General features: G+C 43.8%; 2 protein-coding genes across 3 annotated transcripts; one reads left to right on the top strand and one right to left on the bottom strand.

The window, feature by feature from the left end:
* The first annotated feature begins 1,180 nt into the window (after window positions 1-1,180).
* On the top strand, window positions 1,181-11,248 carry LOC147211322 (rho GTPase-activating protein 20-like). The gene is made up of 15 exons (XM_086125770.1): window positions 1,181-1,481; window positions 3,545-3,630; window positions 4,403-4,576; window positions 4,656-4,805; window positions 4,895-4,936; window positions 5,018-5,102; window positions 5,205-5,282; window positions 5,440-5,506; window positions 6,009-6,188; window positions 6,310-6,479; window positions 6,757-6,921; window positions 7,195-7,307; window positions 8,424-8,616; window positions 9,461-9,578; window positions 9,680-11,248. Exons 1-15 carry the CDS (start codon window positions 1,410-1,412, stop codon window positions 10,441-10,443), a joined length of 2,457 nt encoding a protein of 818 aa, XP_085981896.1. The 5' UTR covers window positions 1,181-1,409; the 3' UTR covers window positions 10,444-11,248.
* On the bottom strand, window positions 11,085-19,045 carry LOC147211321 (adrenodoxin-like). Of its 2 annotated transcripts, none has more exons than XM_086125781.1 (4): window positions 18,571-19,045; window positions 14,864-14,952; window positions 14,660-14,789; window positions 11,085-11,506 (listed from the first exon to the last, which is right to left on the bottom strand). In XM_086125781.1, the coding sequence occupies exons 1-4, from the start codon at window positions 18,702-18,704 to the stop codon at window positions 11,395-11,397; spliced, it is 465 nt and encodes a 154-aa protein (XP_085981907.1). In that variant the 5' UTR covers window positions 18,705-19,045; the 3' UTR covers window positions 11,085-11,394. The 2 variants fall into 2 exon arrangements, with proteins under 2 accessions (XP_085981907.1, XP_085981903.1); XM_086125777.1 differs by having other exon boundaries at window positions 14,864-14,988; window positions 18,571-19,041.
* Window positions 19,046-19,561: the final 516 nt, after the last annotated feature.

Genomic DNA, 19,561 nt, shown 5'->3' with positions numbered 1-19,561 from the left:
TCATTATCAACATCAGGGAAAGTCATTGTAGTGATCCAATTTAAATGGGGCTGATGGTGGCCAATCTGGTGAAGGAGCACTTGCTGGCCTCATTTGGCTTTAGCCCAGTTTATGGCCCACTTCTCTTTATCCAAACGCACAATCGATAAACTGGATTCAAGTCTTTCAAAGTTTTGATGAAATGCCACAGAACCTTAAAAGTGAAATGCGCTCTAAGCCTTGACAAAAATGTGCCAAAGGTTGGACCTCGCATTGTGACCGTGTTTGATATCACAGGCAACTTGTCACGAGATTTGAGATCAGTGACCAGAAGGATTAAATCCACAATGGATTATTATTATTTTGTGTGTGCGTACTGTCATAGAAACACAAAGGAAGCAGTGATGGCAATATATATATATACTTGCTGAAGACCACAGAGCAGAAATGGAATCTATTGTCCAAAAGGAAGCATGCCTCTGTCCCTTGTTACAAAAAAAAAAAACAACTAAAGCATGACAGGATCATAGAAAAGAAAAACCTCATTAATTACCCATGGCAGCTATATAGAACAAAGATGCATGTTAACTGGGAGGGCTGACAGTGAATGTAGTGTAGCAACATTTTAACAAATGAAGGGAAAATGAAGCTTCAAATTCGGTTCATGAACTCTTTGTTGTATTTTTCTTTTTTTTTTTTTTTGGGACTCCTCGAGATGTGAACTGTTTTGGATGAAGGGCTTTGAGAAACAGCAAGTCAGCGTGCTCTCAGTCCAACGTTGAACAAAGAGTGTCGCATAGAGGAGTAAAAAAATATATAAAAAATACAACAACCGGTTCATGAAACAAATTTGAAGCTTAATTTTCTCCTCACTAATCTCGAACAATCAAAAATACCTGAAAAATCGAGTTAAGTTGCCTGCTGTTGAAATATTTGTGACTTGCCACCACTGGCCATGTGCGTAGTTTGGCAGCACAGTGGAATTCAATGTGTTTACTTTCAATTCTCAACCTTAAAGCACTTGGGTTCATCTGTCAGGATGTAAAGGGACGTGCCAGTAGTGAAGGGTTTGGGAAACTTGCTTGAACAAAGTGAGAGCAACTTCTAAAAATAGGGCCAACTTTTTCTTGCCTGCGTTCAGGCGCCGCCTCTGCAATGAGCATCGAAGCATTAAGAAGGGGCTAATCCATAAAGACAAGAAGCGCGTGGGCTTGTGGCTCTTGCAGCGTTCCTCACTGAGGGTGCTTTGACTATTTAGAATTGTATTATCTCTCTGCATCCGTGTGTGTGTTTGTATCACTTCATCGACCGGCTGAAAGTTTCTTGAAAATTCCAGCGCACTGAGATGCTTTTGTCCTTCTGGATCTGATTAATGGGATTAGAAAGCGTGAATACAGGTGGACACTGATTTGCAGACGTCTGGAGGCTGGATGGATAACATGTCTCCACAACATCAACTGGACAGACTGAGCCAGAGTGCTGGACAAAGCGACAACGGACGGGTAGCTATTGTTGATATTGTACACAATCTGTCTTGTTGCTGTTCAATGAAAAGCATGAGCCATGTTTTCTTAAATGCCCAAATTATTTTGGCTTCCAAATATTGCTAATATTTAGTAGTCCAGGCGTTCCAACCAATTCTGCGTCTTGAATGAAGACAAGTGGTATCGAAAATGAAAGAACCAAAAGAATTGGTGGTCCCAAAAAAAATATTCAAAAATCATCAGAGAATAATCACATGGACTTGGAAAATGAAATCAAATGTAAAAGATTTATAAAGATTCCAACAATGCTCCGAGACAGATTTTAACACTCTCCAAATGTTCAGTACATGCACTGCCTGTGACATGACACGCCCACGCGTTGTCCTTCTTGCCTTCTTCCTCTGAATTTTTTTGTCCCATGCACAAGTCTGCTTTCCATTTTTTTTGTCTTGCTTGACTGTGTTCGAGCAGATCATCACACACTAAAGTCCGTTATTTCATTTTTCATCCTGGAAAAAAACAAAAAACGTTAATCTTACATTACTCAAAAGTTGAACGTTCAACTGAAGTTTATTTTTACACTTCTTATTAAAATGTGAGCTCATTTGGGCGAGGATTGGCTGTTATTGGAAAATCCTATCGAGGCAGCATGCAAGTGCAATTCATAGAACTGTGACAAAGGCGGTTATCAGCGCATCGTTCTCGCGATAGCGTTGTGCAGTTTAAAGGAGAACTCAGCCCAAAAATGTCCCCTTCCAACATTATATTCTCTGAACCCACAGTAGCCCAAACACGGCGTTGTGATGAAGATCACGTTTGTGGAATATGATTGAAGCAGCAAAGGGCACCCATTTTTATCCACCTCAGGGGGCGTCCACTTTGTCACTTGCTGTTTATTGAAAGTGACATCACAGTTGCTCGGGGCTCAGCACTTGCTCAAGGGCACATCAACAGTGCTGTGGATTCTGTCCAAACATTTGTCCCAATTTCAATTTTTTTACGATGCTCCGAGTCGCTCACGCGTACCTGATTTTGGGTGGTCAAGTGCTTCAAAGTAGTGAACAAATTGGATGTTGGGAGCAATTCTAATGTGGCGTAGCTCTAAAATGTGCACCAAATTTCCGTGCGCTGTGTCAGGAATGTTTGTCCCCCGTGACTCGGCTGTATCAACAGTATTACAAAGTATTACAATGACCCAAATGTGTGGCCTATTAATTCAGAGTCAGGGAACCTTGAGCTGGGATAAAAGAGGCTGACTGGAGCATAATTGTGATTGACAAGAGTAACCCAGCATAGGGAGGCATGAGCATTTGTGGCATACCGTATTGGCCCAAATATAAGACGGTGTTTATTTGCATTGAAATAAGACTGAAAAAATTGGGGTCGTCTTATATTCGCCAGATATCATTGAAGCGAGTGCTGATCTTGACTCTCCAGGCCAAAGTGAACCCCTGTCACGAAGAATAAAAATAAAAATAGCGGTAGCACAAAGAAGTAAAATAAAAATAGCGGTAAGAAAGAAAAGAGAAGAAAATAATAGAAGAGATAACAGAAAATGGAGAAACGTAGCGACAATCTGGAGAAAAGTGGCTCGAAGATCGGCCAGGTTAACCGGCAGATGAGGAGAAGTTATGATGTAATTTACATTTCAAAAACCAGAAGCCATTCATTTACGAATGTGATTGCACTTTAGTTTACTTCATTAAATGTTCAGATATTAAGATTTGAATGAGGCAACATAACATGCTTTTTCTCTCAAATATATTGTTATAATCATTTGTTTCAGATGTACTGTAATTATTTTCTGTATAAAAATGAATTTGGTGTTCAAAAAGTCTTTTTTCAAACTTGAGTTTTGAAAAAGAGGGGGTCGTCTTATATTCGGGCCAATACGGTATTTACAGCAAAGCTCCGTTGAGCAAAGATGCAGCAGGTATAATTTACTCACCCTCATCAGCGCAGTGGGTCTGAAAGTGGCGTTTGCCAATGCGGAAGTGACCTGATACGAGTCCCAATTTGTGCGTGCAGCTGACCTTGACATGGTTGTGGCATCACTTTCTTTGCATTTGTGTCTCTTTTAGCGGGTGAAGTCCCAAAGTCTTCGCTGTCAGTCCGCGCCCTCTCTCGTCTTCAGAAAAGCTCTCGCCAGGTCCAAGACACTTTCCAGGTAAAATACTTGCCACACACAACCGGTGGCCTGTTTTGGGAAGATGGAAGCCAGAGTACCCCAGAAATAAAAAGCCACACAAGCACGGGGCAAATATGCAAACTCCACACAGGACGCCCACAGCCAAGAATCGAACCACACAGACACGCTCACGACCATTTCAGCTTGCTGCCCTGCAAGTTTACTTGAGATCTCGGCACTCTATGTCTTTCTTCAGTTTTGCTGAACATGACGACAGTTTTGGCCATTGATTTATCGTCCTTCATCAAGAAATGAACTTTTCCACCGGTTTGGAAAACTATTGTGGCACAAATACAATGTAGGCCAAAGGGCCAGCAACCTGGACGTACGAGTAGTCCGCGGGTTTGTTGCAAAAATAACTCGACAGTGATGAGAGACACTGTGATTTTCTAGCAAAGTTGTAGAAAGTGAACATATGAAAATGGAGGCAGTGGCAGAGCTTTCCAGAAATAAAAGGTCATTACTGTGAGAATTCTTCTCACAGTAATGTGAGACCTCTCATAACATGAATTAGCCACACTTGCGATCGTCACGCGTGCGCACTTTCTCCATCGCTCTCGGCGAGTTCTTCCTCCGGTCGGCGGACGAGGCACCATAACGAGGGATCGGAAATTAAAAGTGCGAACAATTCCGGGAACAATAGTTCCATTTCCAATGGATTCCACAGACTCAATGCCCAACCCTAATTGCGGTCACCTAAGACCCGACGACACTTGTATGGACCCCGAGTAACAGTGTCGGGCTCTTCCAGAGAGAGCCTCCCGGTTCCCGTGTTCCCGGAGACGTGCTCATTGGTGCGGTCCTTCCTGAGAGCGCCCGGCAGGTTGTTTCTCCTCGATGGGCGCACTCAGTTGAAAACCGGCATGCAGACTCAGGACAGACACCTCTTCCTCTTCACGGACATCCTGGTGATCGCCAAAGCCAAGTAAGCGTCGCTGGCTTCCCGCGCCTGAATCGGTTAAGCAAAAGACGTTCACGTTCGTGTTGCGTTCACGTTGCGCCAGGTCGGCCAACCAATTCAAGCAGAAGGCCCAGGCCCGTTTATGTGAAACGTGGACAGCAAGTTGCATGGACGAGGTGTGCGAGGGAAGCGCCTGCCCCGAGAAGAGCTTTGTCGTCGGCTGGCCCACCTGTAACTCCGTTGCAACATTCAGGTGAACAATACACGCCGTGTATTTGGAAGAAGTCCGTGAAAAACTGCTCACATTTCTGCTGCGCGTTTTGTTTGACTTGTCCCTGCCAGCTCCGTGGAACAAAAAGAAAGCTGGCTCTCTCACCTGAAGAAGTGAGTTTGTCTTGAGTGCCCGTGCATTCACGTGCGTTTGCGCGTAAAAGGCAACGAAACTTGCTTTCATTTCCTCCGCAGTCGCATTAAAGAGGAAAAAGAGAAGGAAGAACCGAAAACCATCCCTCTCAGAGTGTACGGCAAGGGGCTCAACACTTACGCCGTTGTAAGCCGACGTCCAAAAACAAATTCCGTCTCGACATTTGCCATCTTTTTCCTTTTGCTTCCCACTCGTGACAAGTGAATGTCATCCTGTCCCACCGTTTAGACCAAGACTTTGCCCGTCAGCAACTCGGATTCCACCACTGAGGTGATCCGACTGGCTCTGCAGCAGTTTAGCATCATTGTGAGTAACATCGGCAGTTGCCGATTTTCAGAGATGCAAGGAATGCTCTGCATACTTTGGTCACGATTCCTCTATTATTGAAAAAAAAAAAAAAAAAAAAAGCAATACATTACTAAATGGAGTGTTTGTGGCTGTGTGACTTTGTTCTTGTGTTCAGGGTAACGTGAAGGACTACCAGCTGTGGGTCCTCTCCAAGAGGGACAATACGCCCTATCCGCTCATTGGTTAGTCATTGGTTAAATGTGCTTGAAAGTTCCCAACTGTTTGTTTGTTAGCCGGAGAAATGCAAAAACAATTTGTTCGCCGTTCAACCTCCTATTTGTTGTGATTTTTCTTTTGATTTTGATTTTTGTGGTCCGTCAGCCTTTCCAAATTGTACTGGGCAAGCAGGACCGATAGAAAGTGTCTTGCACTTTTCCAGGGTCACAAAACAGTTCCATGGTCATCCACCAATTTTTCTTCTTCACAATTAGGTGTCGTCTTCTATGCATCTGCAAGTATGTCTGCGATGAATTTCAATTTCGGCCACGATATTCAGATATGACGTGCACACCAAGTGCTTAGTTGTGGCCACAAAGTAGGTATGACATTCTCACAAAATGCTCATTTGTAGCCGTGACTCTGGATTGGTTAAGCGAATCTTGAATGTCTGAGGGCCCACTGTGCCATTCTTTCCACTTTAAAAAGATGAAAAACTAGCGGCTCCCGGTTCTCCTCTTGTCTCAGGTCACGAGTTCCCCTTCAGTATCCACATGAGTCACGTGCGACAAAAGTTGGCCCACAGCGCCGCGACGCCGGAAGACCGTGACTGGGCCATACAGGTGGAGCAGCTTCAGGTGAACAAACGCTGCCAGTTCATTCTGAAAGCCCGCCCTGAGGAAACGCTTCAACCGCATGTGGCGGCAGGTGAGTTGATATCTTTTTACTCGTAGTAGTAGCAGCCTTTTTGCACAATGTATCTGTGCACCTCCCGCCCCCTATTGACGAGCCGCCACTGTGGTCGAACCCTCTCTTCTGTGCCTGTCAGAGTTCCCTCTGAAGCCATTAAAAAGGAGGCGCTCCCTCATCACTTGGGCCTTTCTGCGAGGTTCCTCCCCTCAGTTGGCGTCATCCACAGGCACCGCTTCTCAGGGCTGCTTGTTCGGGCGCCCCCTCAGTGCCGTGTGTGTCGAAAATGCTCTGCCGAAAGCCGTGATGGTGGGTGTTGAAGTGAAAAGGGGCAAGGCCAGCCTGCTGTTTTGCGTGAATGTCTGCTCATGACAAAAATCAAAGGTTTATATTTATGCATGAATGTGACACCTTTCCATTAAATGAGCCTCGATTCTCAGATCGTTCCCTCGGACAGTTCCTGGCTTCATTTTCATTTGACCATGAAGTTTCTGGACATGTACCAGAAAAAAATCCACCCCTTTGCAATGGCAGTTGACACGGATTTTGCCATTACACCAGCTCACGGCCGCTCTGCCCTCGGCAGGACATGCTGGCGCTCTTGTATCACGAGGGCCCGTGGACGCGGGGCATCTTTCGGCGGCCGGCGGGCGCTCGGGCCGTCAGGGAGCTGCGAGATTCACTGGATGCCGGCGAGTTCCTTCCTCCGCTCACACGGGACCACATCTTCATCGTCGCCGGCGTCTTCAAAGTAGGCTGTCATGATGACCCACATCTCTCACCTGGCCTTTAATCTCCTCCGGCACATCCACATTAGCAGGACAACGTGTTCATAGGGTCCTTAATCTGCAAGATAATCCATGTTATTGCTAACGGACAAGCGCTGCTCCAAGTCTTTGCACTATTTTTGCCGTCTTTGACCCGATCACGGCTCAAAATGTCAATTTGACCTCCTTCTCCTTGTAATCTTAACACCATAGTTTCCTTACTTTTGGCCACTAAATAGCGACTCAATGTTTACTAGGACTTCCTGCGAAACATCCCCGGCAGCCTCTTGTGTTGTGAGCTGCATGAAGAATGGATGGACGCGCTGACCGACGAAGAGGGGGAGGAGGAACGGGCGCAAGAGATACAACGGTGTGATAAACCACTGATCAACCTCATTCAGTCCATCCATCATCCCTGTCGTAGCAGTAGTCTGTGGTTAAAAAGAGTGGAGAATAAATTGGAAGTGCAGAAACCTCCAGATGCATCTGTACATGGAGAACGGACACCGGTACGGTTGTCTTTTGAAGTCATGCACGTACAGTGCTCAACATCAATGAATTGAATTTTCAAAATTTGAAATTTAGCAACATTGAGCAAATTAGTTGACTTTCATTTCATTTTCCTCACCGGACCAATTATGTATCTGTTGTTTACACAAACCCACTAATCCACATTCTTCCCATCAATCTCTCTATTTGTAACATGCATTTGCGGGACTATTTTGTGGTGTAGTATTCCATAGAAACGACTGAATCGGAAAGTTTTCCAGTTAATCAGTTGGGGTATACATGTGCGAGAGGTTTTTCTCAAATTTATTCACACAAATACAGCCGTGAGTTTCACATTGGTTTTTCGGATCCACAAATATATTTGCGATGTTCAAGTGTTTTGCAGCTCTCCAAATACATGTGAGATTTTTATATTCTTTTTTTCTTTGTTGTGTGTGCATTTATAATGGATTACTTGCAAATTCTTACAAGCAACTCTGCTTGTGAAGTGAATGTGCGTTTGTGGATCACCGGGCACGAGCATTTATTTTTGAGACAAGGGTCAGGCAGTCAAAAGCGTATTTCTTCATCTTCACACAGCCGTTAACGTTAACGCGTGGAAAGGCTATCCCTCCTCCGTCCGCTAGATGTCAGGGTTGCTGTCACCATAGAACGGGAACGAGCTCTCGCCTGTGTTTTTTAATTGGAACTTGCAAAACGGAAAACAAGTCTTTATCATGTCTTTTAATGGGCGTTTATTCAACACTTGTTTTCGAAAACGTAATTTGTTTTCCTCTCCGCATTATTCTTCTCGCCCACACATTTATGAATCTTAAAATAAAATAAAAACATGTGAAAATCACCATTAAATTTGTGCGAATACTTTTGAGACAAAACTCTCCCCATAGTTATATGTGTTGAGTAGTATCGGCCTCTTTCCGATTCTCTGCCCAACAAGCAAAGTGAAGTATTGAAATAGTTGGTTGTCGTCCTGTAGAATGATGACTCGGCTGCCCAAAGGCAACGCCCTGTTGCTCCGCTACGTGTTGGCCGTGCTGCACGCTATCCGAAGCAACGCCCGCGAGAACCAGATGACCGGCTTCAACCTGGCGGTGTGCATCGCTCCCAGCATGCTTTGGCCTCCGGGGGCACTGTGCAGCCCCGAGGTAGAGAACGAAGGAACCAGGAAGGTAAGTGAGCGGCCGTGGGAAGAAAGCCACCAAGCGCTGAGCTGCCAAAACCCACAGCCAAGTCACATTTGCTAACTCTGCCACCTTGACAGCTCACCACATCACTAACACTAACTACCAGGACAGTTTCACACTACACTTCATGTGCAACTTTATCATACGGTGCAAACAACCACCGGCTTTTACTCTTTACAACTCCTGTTCTAAAATGTTGTTTCCTTGAACGCTGACTGTAAATCTATGCAATTTTAGTCAGAGTGCTTTTATACACCAGCTTTATCCGTATTTCTAAAATTATTCATCATGTTTCATTTACAGCCTGTTATTTGTGATGGTGCCTTTTACCACTAGATGGCAGCCATCCCAAAAGTGCTCTTCAGGAATATCATCACGAATAGGAAGCAGTTTATATCCATCCATCCATTATATCCAACCCTCTCAACCGTAGTATCATACATGAGAGAAGCAAATGACTCACTCAATTTGTCAAAATTCAAATAGTATCCTAAGTACACTGAGGAACAAATACTTAAATTGCTTTAATTAGTACAATACATAGTTACAGAAGAGTATGAATAAAAACAGAGGTGAAGTGACTGTAAAAGTAGTTGGCTTTGTTCCCTATTCTGAAAATAAAAGATTCCTAGCTAGAATGACAATTGTTGCGCGAGTGACCTTTACACCAACTCAAACCACGAAAGCAGCTATTGACTAAATTAAGCAAGCACGAAACTTGAGTGGTACTACAGGTATGAAGCATCATAACATGATCTGGTTTAAATGCATCGCGTAAGTAAAAAAGTTTCTTCAAAAGTCAATGAAGTGTCTGTGTGCTTTGCTGCAGGTTTGTGACTTGGTGAAATTCATGATAGAACACTGCCAGCAAATTATGGAAGAGGAGCCCTCCTTTCTGTTTGGAGGTTCACCGCGGAGACGCAGCACGCAGGAGACGGGACTCTATGGTACTTGTGATCTTGTATCCGGAAAGCCTTTACATGGAAAACATTTGGTGTCTATATTAATGGTCACTCACGCGGTCTTGTCACATTTCCCTGGCCCTCAGATAAGTGGACGTACCCTTTGACAGACTCATCCTATGACAGTCTAGAGAATGAATTGGATACCAGTAGCGGTGGCTCCCCAAGCTTTTGCGGCAGACGTCTCCGATCCAAACCAGGCAGTCTGGACTCAGTCCTCACCTTTAGCGATTACGAGCAGGACAATGAGCCCGATGTTCAGCACGCTAACTGGCAGGTGTTGAGGGGAAGCAGGCAGATCCAAGATGCCCCCACTGTGGACCCCTCCTCTCTGCACAGCATACACAGAGAGCGCCGGTGCTCCGAGCCGGCATTGATGCACGTAGCAAAGATACAGCTGCGCTTCTACGAGAACACCGACGGTCTCACCGGCGAGGAGGAGGAAGAGGATGATGAGGATGATGACGACGACAAAGGCGAGCGCGCTTCAAAGTTGAGCCTTCAGCAGAGGTACAGAAGGTCCCTGGCGGTCATGGAAACCAGCTCCTCCAGCCTGTCCTCGAACCCCTCCTCCCCCGCACCAACGCAGACCAAAGCATGCACTCCTTCCACATCCATCGCCACCAGCTACGCTCTGGCTTTCGACAGACATGAGCCGCCAGGGACAAGTCGCAAAGCGTGTCCAGCCAGAGAGCATCTTCAATGGGGTAATTTGAAAAGCTGCAGGAGCCTCCACCCCAACTCTTGGCTGAGGAAAGGCCGCAGACTGTCCTTAACTCAACAGGAGAGTTTGGAGAAGAACTCTTCCTCCAGCGCACATACAAATACACCCACCAGTGATGAATATTAGCAACAGCATCTTTGGCAGGTTAAAAGCTCTCGGAGCTTGAGCACCTCCGTCGACCGATTTTATATCGTTCGAGTTAACATACAGCTAGCTATCTTAGGAAAGGGAAAAAAAGTGCTGGTAGTAATGGCCATTGAGATGTCATGAGAAGTTAATTGTTTGAATATAAGTAGTATAAGTCGACAGAAAAAATTAGGTCTTCCATAAAGTAAAAGCAAGAATGCGTCACCTAGTGGACATTCCACCATAAAGAACTTTCACACTTTTGTCATCTCATCCGCTGTTTTGAGTTTTTGATCATCTGCACAGCGACTGTTCTTTTTGTGTTCAGAAAAATGTGGTAAGTTAAAAAGCAATTTCATTGTTCGAAAGGCTGTAAAGATGCGGGAAAGTGAGGGGACATTGCTGTTGCAAAAAAACAAAAAATTAAATACTGATACCAATAGTTACTGGCTAGTAGTGCGGGTCGGGTCACGCCACTGCCCACAACCTCTCCCGTCCAAGATTGAATGTCTCAACTAAGAATTAAACCAAACACAAATCTGCGGGTCCTGAAAGTCGACTCACAAAATGGACTTAGTAGAGCCTTTCAAATGCTCCCATGGACCCTTCCCCCACCGCACAAAATGCACTTCACCATGCTATTTAGAAAGGTTGCCTTTATTATTATCATCTGCTTTCTCTATACACAGATGCATTCTAGCTATGTACAATCACATGATAAAATTCTATGGTTACATTTCAGATATCAAACTGTGAAGATGATGACACACGATAGAATTACAATAAAAATATACTTGCTGTGTGAGCTTTGTCGGTCACATTCTGTTTGCCGGACTCATCTGACCAGTCCTTAGATGTGCCACATGGTTACGTTCGTTTTAAGTCCATTGCAGACTAGAAATGGCGGTTTAGGCAGCCCATGGGGCGACAGTGATCATCACCAACAAAAAGTCACTGAGAGGAGCCATCTTGGCTTTGTCGGATGTCTGCTACGCTCTCCGGAACACGGGCCACCATGCCCTCAAGGGACCTGCTCAGACAGATCTGGCAACCCAGACGCGATCTACGGGGGAAAGGAGACACAATCATGCATTTACTTGCCTTGTAAGTTACTTGTGGATTTTTGAAATGAAGATTGTCACCAACTCAAATGAGAACAAAAAAAAAGCATAACATGCTTGTGTTGTTTTTAAGTAAATGTGTGTGAAAAAACACTTGCAGGCTGTACATTGAAACAAATCAAATGAAAACATCCAGTACATCGGGACTGTTGTAATGCCATGTTGTTAACCGAGAAGTGTGTTGGTTCAGATGCGCAACATGACTGGTTTTATATTGGCAAATCTTTCCAGTTTTTGTTCCCACTCCTGTTGGTTTCACAGGACATGTTGCCATTAGGCATTTTTTGTTTGTTTTGTTAATCAAGGATTTTGATTTCCATCAGGGGTGTCAAACTTATTTTTGTCACGGGCCACGTGGTAGTCATGGTTTCTCTTCGAGAGCCGTTATAAAGTGTAAACCCATAGAAATGTATGCTTCATAATTGATATGGATGCACAAGAAGCATGACATTGAGGCACATGATTTGCAATTGCGGATCACATAAAATGACATGGCGGGCCGGATCTGGCCCCTGGGCTTTGTGTTTGACACCAGACTGTGATGAAGAACGTGTGACCGTGCATTTGGAGTGACCATGTAGTCCGCGACATTAGCTTCTATATTCACTTTCTTTTCTTGGGTCATCCGACGACATTGCTTTCCACAATCGTTTTCAGGTTCGGCATTACTTCAGTTGTGTTGACTTAACGATACAAACGGTTAACAGCTATTTTCTACAGTGCTCTTTTTGTATATTTCATTGCTTGTTTGTGCACTTTGGGTTCTGTGAACATTCGCTATGCCAGCCAGGAACTCAAGGAGACTGAAACACTGGCACCAGACAGCCATTTTGAGTGCCGGATTTGACAGACCAGCGTACATAATTTGTACCTCACCAATGCAAGGTCTTTGGTGCACCGGGAGAGATTATAGCTCACTTGGAAACATTCCCTGTTTATACAAACACATGATGTGCATCTGCTATGACTTGTTTAATAACTTGGGCTTTTATTAAAGGATACGATTGATTAGATGAGTTGGAAAACAACCTTTGTTGAGGCAAAGGTAGCTATTTTACAAAAGTTCACAGGTACCCAATAATACAAAATAACTAACTAAATAATTTGTGACTACTGAAATAATTATCTTTGCCAAATTACCTTGATGAATGCATCGACCCGATACGAGGTGCTCAAAGATGCTGATTTTGCAGTGCTTTGATGCTGGTCTTGCTGGTATATCTGCAAGTTAAATTCAACACTAATGTGATCTACGGTACTTGCAGGGCTCATGCCTTTTTATGTTGCTGTGGCAACAGTTGATTTTTCTGCCTGACGCTATACGCTGCTGCCATATACGGTATAGAAAGGAAGATGCCTCAAATATATTTGAAAATAATACACAAGCATCAGTAATAATGATGAGGATGATGATAATGGTGAACATTCTTCCAGTGATCATTCTTTCACTTTTAGCTGTCGCCGAGCATGGCAGCATGGAGTCCAATTTTAAGCCGACAGACGTGTTGCAGACTGATGTTGTGCCTCATCGCCGATTTTGAGTTGTCTTGATGCGTCGTAGCCTGTGTAGTGTGACATAGCGATTGGTCGTCTTGCATCTGCGATGCTTTGTGACGCCGAAAGGAAGGCATGTTGGAATTTTCGTTCGTCTTGCCGCATAGTCTGACATGTTCTACGTCGCCCTTTGCCATTGACCAATAGGAAGAGAGTGCCCTCCTACTTATGATGAGAGACTGGATATGGTGCGCACAAACAAGAAATGTTGGAAAAGTGACTTGGGCAAAAGGAGAGAGATTGGAAAGCACACGTAGCAAGTCATTGCAACGCTTGTAGCTGATTAGCAAATGTGGCGTCATTAAACAAGTTTGTTTTGGGGAGAATAGATAGTCCATATTTCCCTCTTCCCACCACGCAGGAACCGGTCCACATTCTTTTTTTTTTTTCTTTTTTTTGCCTTTTCTTAGCAGAGAACAAAGGCACCTGCACAGAATGCCTCCGTCGTCATGACTGACAGCTGCTTGCCCCGCCTCCTCGATGGACATGTGGCAATGGATTGAATCTTGACGAAAGCACGCAGCAATTGGGCAGGTTCTGGTCGGCGATGAACTTTAATGTGACATCTCGCCGGGTCCCAAGACACAGAACGCCATTTAGCCGGTAGTCTGACAGTGTGACCGTCGTGAACGCCAAAATAGTCGTGTAGTTTGTTTGACAAGGCCATGACAGCCTTGGACAAGGAGATAAAAGACATCTCCTTTTTTGTGCCACTGTGGCTAGAGAATGTGCCTAGTATTAATTTTAATGATTTTTTTGAAGAGCATATTTTTAAATTAAAACAGAGGCTAAATCATTGTTCTTCATATTTTTTCATCCGAGTATTTATTTTTTTGTTCTACATTTCCATGCAACTGTTCAAAGTACTTGAGAATTCAAAGCTAATTGCACGTATAATGGACAAGCTTCTATTATTTTTGCTCCAACACCATCAGTATATAAATGGCATAGCAGAAAAAACCCCAAAACATGACACCATCGTTGGTCATGATAGTTTCTGAGAAAATCGATTATTATGTTATTGTGACAGGCCAAAACGAGACCAAACAGTTGATCCTCAGGACCTCGGCACCGCAAGCCTTCAAATGGGATGTTCTCATAGGGAATTGGCGACTGAGTTGAAGAGTGTCATCAGCAGGTTATGTGAGAGTAACAGAGACCGGAGAGTCACACAAAGGCAGTGGACAGCAGAGCCTACGCGGAATATTTTGACGGCTCAAACACCTGCTGTGAATTTTGCCATGCAGCGTCTTGTTGGAAAAGTCTAAGTTGCGCAACAAGTACTCCAACATGGAACAGTTTGACATTTGCATAGTTAGAGTTAATTTGATGGGTTCATCCAGAAATATCACCTGAAGGCCAAACATCCGGCGCTTTTTGTGAGTAGTGTATAAAATGCTTGACCCTTCCGACTGTTGCTGGTGACTTGTCCGTGCTTGGAAAGCAAGTCCTGTCAATATGTTTTATGAACACTCACTGATGACAAGAAGATTTTTTTTGTTTCAGAGCTATTTTCAATAAGTCACTTGGAGAGGTCTTACGTGTCAGTCAGGCCGTACGCCAAGTCCAACATGTCCATTTCCTCGTCCGTGACGGGGCCCAGTTTTTTGTAGACGTCCTCGTCAAAGATGAGATGACAGGTGGAGCACGCCAGCGTCCCCTCGCATGCTCCTGAGGCCAAACACACACTTGATGAGTCGACCGGATACGCGCTTCTCATGCGCGCGGCCGCTAAGTTTACAAACCAAAGCCATCAAAGTCGAGATCTTCATTGATGACAACGTCGAGCAGCGAGTCCCCAGGAGAGCCCTCGACCGTGATCTTCTCGCCGTCTCTGTTGATGAAGTGGACTGTCACCCGATTGTCTGACCTGCGCGGAAAGCGAAACACTGAGCACATCCCTCCAAAGTCACGCAATCATATTAATTTTTTAAATTGTGTATTCAACTCGATGACCTTTTACTAACCATGTCGGCGAAACCGTGCACAATGTGATTAAATGCTTGTAATCAGCCAGAGTCTGACTCTCCTGCACCAATTGACCTTTTAAGGCAAAGCATGCAAGGATTAGCAAATAAACCCCACAAACGTTTAATCGCTCTGTGTGTGTGTGTTGGGGGGAGGGGGGGGGGGTAATAAGAAACAAGCTATTTGATAGCCTTTGTAGCCCCCCCCCCCCAAAAACTCAGAGGGATGGTCGCAGCCTTGAGCGCACATGACCAAGTTGGCAAAGCAAGCCCAAATTCAAGGTTCTACCAACCTCCCAAGTAGAACACGCTCAACTATGCACACAGCTGTCTTGAAAAAACTCCCTTTACCACTGTGATGAGATGGGGGGGGGGGGGGGGGGATTTCTACCAACTACAATGCCAAGACAGGCTTGTACTCGCAGAACAAAAGTACACGGTGTTCCAACACAATTTGTCATCATTTCGTAGCCCAAAAATGGCACATGTCAAATTTTAACGAGATGTGGAAAATCTAAAAGTCTAACCAAGTTTAGTGTTAAACTTGAGCTGAATTAATGTTGTGGTTTTTCTTCGGTAGCAATGAAATGACATTTTGTGTGATGGAATACTGTATGCTCACAGTCAAACAGGCTTGACATTTGCCCAAGTCCATCACCCTCTCCCCCGTGAACCTCCCTCGTTGTCATGATGTTACAGTGGCTTAAAAAGAAGTTCTTATACATTTGAATGGAATTATTACTTCAGTACATTTTGTTACCCTGTGCACTTTTTTCCCCAACTTTTTAAGTACTGCACATCAGGGAAAAAAAAGAGCATTTGTTTTCAAATATTTTGGTGCAATACTTTTTAAGTGCGAGAAATGTCAACATGAATCAGTCTTCAAATACAATTATTTTCTATATCTAAGTGCATGACTGCGCAAAAAGCTACAGTGGCTTGTAGTAACAAGTACATTTTAGGAATACCGTAAAACTCCTGGCTCGTTTTTAATGAATCCTACCACTGGTACTCAGATGGATTTTAATGTTAGCCATTATGCGGATATTTGGAGAGTTTAGCATGCTTTAAGGTGGTACTACTTGGTGGAAACATTTCAAGAACTACTATCGTAGTACAACACCTGGCAAAGATGATGGAATCACCGCTCCTGTGGAGAATGATCATTTTAAAGCACATGTATCAAACTCAAGGCAGGAGGGCCATGCCCGGCCTGCAAAGTCATGTTATGTGAGGCCCACAAAAGCAAATCACGTGTGTTAACTTGCTTGATCCTTGCTAAAATCTGTACCGAAATGTCACACTTTCATGTGTAATAAATAACATTGAGATTTTGTCATTATTTTGTGACTTTGTTTGCACTCGCTTGAACAATAATTCAACAAACTATTATTGTTGACTGATTTCAAAACTAGAGCTGCATTAATTTGTGTGTACGAGTACCAATGCGTTGAGCCCATTCAACATTGTTGTGGTTTCACCGTCATAACAGCCCTTCGAGGAAAGTTGCTGGCGACAAAAATGAGTTTGACACTCCTGATTTAAAGGGCACCTCCGCCAGCACGTTTTGAGGCCTTGATGGGGAAAGGGAGTAATATTGTCAAGTTTGAAAAAGATCTGGTCTTTCCATCTTTGTGTCAAGTCTTGTATTCTTCAAATAAACATGCCCAAAATCACCCTGGTTAGTTTTAAAGCAAGGCGCCATGTTATGAACGAATGTGACTTCAGGTCGTTGACTGGACCTTCCCTTGCACCCACCGGTTGGTATAAAGTGATTGACCACATTGTTGTTGTTATCATACATCTTGTCAAACAGAGCGCTTTGGGGCTGGACTTGTACCTCAAATCCACGATCGCTGTTCATTAACCATTTCACCACAGAATCCCAAATCCATTCAAATGGATTACTAATTGTAATTTTGCTGAACACAATGTGTTCTTCCAGCAATCCATCCATCCATTTTCTGAAACGCTTATCCTTTCGGACTAATTTTAAAACCATCCACTTCGTCTGCGGCAGCCAACAACCATCCAGGCTGTGCTATGTCACAGCTGCGCTCCCAGGAACCAAGAAGGAGCAAGTATGTGTGCACGTGTTCACTGCCTTGGCATCTTGGACAAAAAGGTCCCGCAAGGAGTATAACAAAAACACGTCGGGTGATAAATTTTCCCTTTCGATCACCATACGTACACTTGAAAGTTTTAATTTTGGAGAATAAAGGCAATCACAGATATTACACAAACCATTAGTATTCAAAAATGATAGCCTTCTGGCTTTTAGCAACACTAAAAAAAGGTAAGAAGTCTTTTTTAGAGCACGCCGAGAGGAAAATAATCGCTCAATTCTGAGGTATAAAAAAAAAAAATCCTAAAAAGGAGAAAACACTACCCACTATTTGTTTCATCACCTCTGGCTTTCTAACAGCTTGCAGTTTCTAGTATGGACTTAACCAGTGTGATGTGAAGGTGTGACTGACGGCATCCCTGTGCCTTTGCCTGACTTTCAACCCCATATTGTCGATGACTAGAAATTTGCACATTTTCATATTCATTGTTGAATATCACTTTTCATGCCCATGATTGCTTTTTTTTTTTGGTCCACTGTAGCCTTGTTCTTTTACCTTTCATTTGGATTTTCTGTATGTGGATCCCATTATCTTTAGGCATCTTAAAGTTCGGAGACAGAGGGAGACTCCAGTTTCTTCCCATTTGTACCTCATTTGGTTTGTATAAGCATAAGATATTTTGCTTTATTTTCTATCTTGATGCTTTGAGGTCTTCCTTGGTCTACCAGGACGCTCGCTCACTTCCTTTTCACAACCTTCCCATTTTGTTTTCACGGTACAGTACTTGGTTAAGGTTTTTTTTCCCACTGACTGGGAACAACCAACATTCCGTGATGTTTTACCTACTTGAAGAAGTTGAATAACTCTTGGTGATTCATTGTCATTCCACTTGGTGCTTCATCTCTTCAAGGTGTGAAGGCTCTGATTAAACTGCAGACTGATAAGCAGATTCAATTGGATGTGGGTGTTTGTTTTAAAACGGATTCCAGATGTTTCCAGACTCCCCCCCCCCCCCTTCTGAATTCAGTGATTCCAAAATATTTTCCCTCAACTTGTTAACAAAAAATGTAACAGAACAAGAATTGGACTTCTTTCTTTTGTCGTAAAGCCAGAACAGTGGCATTTTGAATCCAAATTATTTGGTGTAACATTCCTGAGTTTGCCTTTAATCTCCCAATTAAAATATTTAAATGACCAACCTCCAGGAGCGGCGATTCATTTTTTTTTCTCACCGGGGGTGAGGATGGGAGACAAATGCACACTATAGTTGTTTTAGCCGGTACCTCAAGTGCTAGCCAGACGTGAGTAAATGTGTATGAACAAGAGTTATTTACTGGAGAAAATGTCTTCGGCCCTGCTTCTTGTGCCACACAAATTTGGGGTGTTTACGCTGCCGACAAAGCGGGTCCAACGACCTACCTCAGCGGCTGCGTGCGGGTGACAAAACTCCTGCCAATCAGTCCCGAAGCCGGACAACTCGCTGCCGTCCTCCGCGCATATTCACGTACTCCAGCGTGGGCTATTCTTCCGAACGCCGTCAGCAGTGACGCCATTTAGAACACGATGAATATGTCCACGAGCACACTTGAAGGTACTGTACTTAAACAGCTCGACGCGACACAACACGGGCTGTCTCTCACCTTGTGCACTGTTGCAAGCTAGCTCGTTACTTAAAAGCTACCCGGAGTCACTCAGTCAGTGTCACGCGCATTGCGTAACCAACTACTTCCTGCAGTGCGTGTTGACTGCGTGGACCCACCGAGAGTAACCGCGGAATGAACAGGGACATGGGATGAAGAAAAAGGAGGGGGAAAAACGTTAAAAGAAAAACAAACTTGATACTACAAATGACGCACAAGCGTTTCCCTTTGTAGGTGTTTGTTTAGCTCCTGTATTTCCTGTTAAGGCGAAGAGCGGAAAATGTTTACTTCTGGTCAAAGTTTCAGAATAAAAGTTATACTATACCTTATTTCGGGACGCAAAGTGCCTCTCATTCCTTACTCCCTGAATGTATACGTCAACGGACTTCTAGAATACAATCATGTAAATGAGTAATGGGCATATCTTCATAAATACATTTTGGTTGACACTTGACAAGTATTACAGCTGACTTTATTATGAAGCATAATTACCTAAATTTCTGTAGAGCAGTGTTTGCTTTTGCCTACCAGTAATAGTGTAATTTATGAATGAAAGTGCGGGGTGCCCCAAGGCCAAGGGTCAATTTTACGTCATTTACATTACAATCTATATATTCTTTCCCCTGAGAACGTAATCGTTTGTTGTGAATCAACTTCCACGGTTATACAGACAATGCTACACTCAAATATACATAGCGGTGTCTCCTAATGGCACTGGGTCAATTGATGCCCTTTTAAAATGTGTTTTTTTCCCCCATATAAAATCATGA

The sequence above is a fragment of the Hippocampus guttulatus genome, chromosome 1 (genome assembly GCF_054856545.1).
Source record: "Hippocampus guttulatus isolate MCC_2025c chromosome 1, RoL_Hgut_1.0, whole genome shotgun sequence".
Classification (NCBI taxonomy): domain Eukaryota; kingdom Metazoa; phylum Chordata; class Actinopteri; order Syngnathiformes; family Syngnathidae; genus Hippocampus; species Hippocampus guttulatus.
Note: the sequence above shows the minus strand (reverse complement) of the source record. Positions and strands in the feature narration are given on the sequence as shown.

Coding starts and splice junctions, on each gene's coding strand:
- LOC147211322 (XM_086125770.1), top strand. CDS start 1,410: ATGGATAACATGTCTCCACAACATCAACTGGACAGACTGAGCCAGAGT. Junction 4,577..4,655: donor CTGGTGATCGCCAAAGCCAA/GTAAGCGTCGCT, acceptor ACGTTGCGCCAG/GTCGGCCAACCAATTCAAGC. Junction 5,507..6,008: donor TACGCCCTATCCGCTCATTG/GTTAGTCATTGG, acceptor CTCTTGTCTCAG/GTCACGAGTTCCCCTTCAGT.
- LOC147211321 (XM_086125777.1), bottom strand. CDS start 18,704: ATGGCGTCACTGCTGACGGCGTTCGGAAGAATAGCCCACGCTGGAGTA. Junction 14,790..14,863: donor TCTCGACTTTGATGGCTTTG/GTTTGTAAACTT, acceptor GTTTGGCCTCAG/GAGCATGCGAGGGGACGCTG. Junction 11,507..14,659: donor GCGTACGGCCTGACTGACAC/GTAAGACCTCTC, acceptor TTTCCCCCGTAG/ATCGCGTCTGGGTTGCCAGA.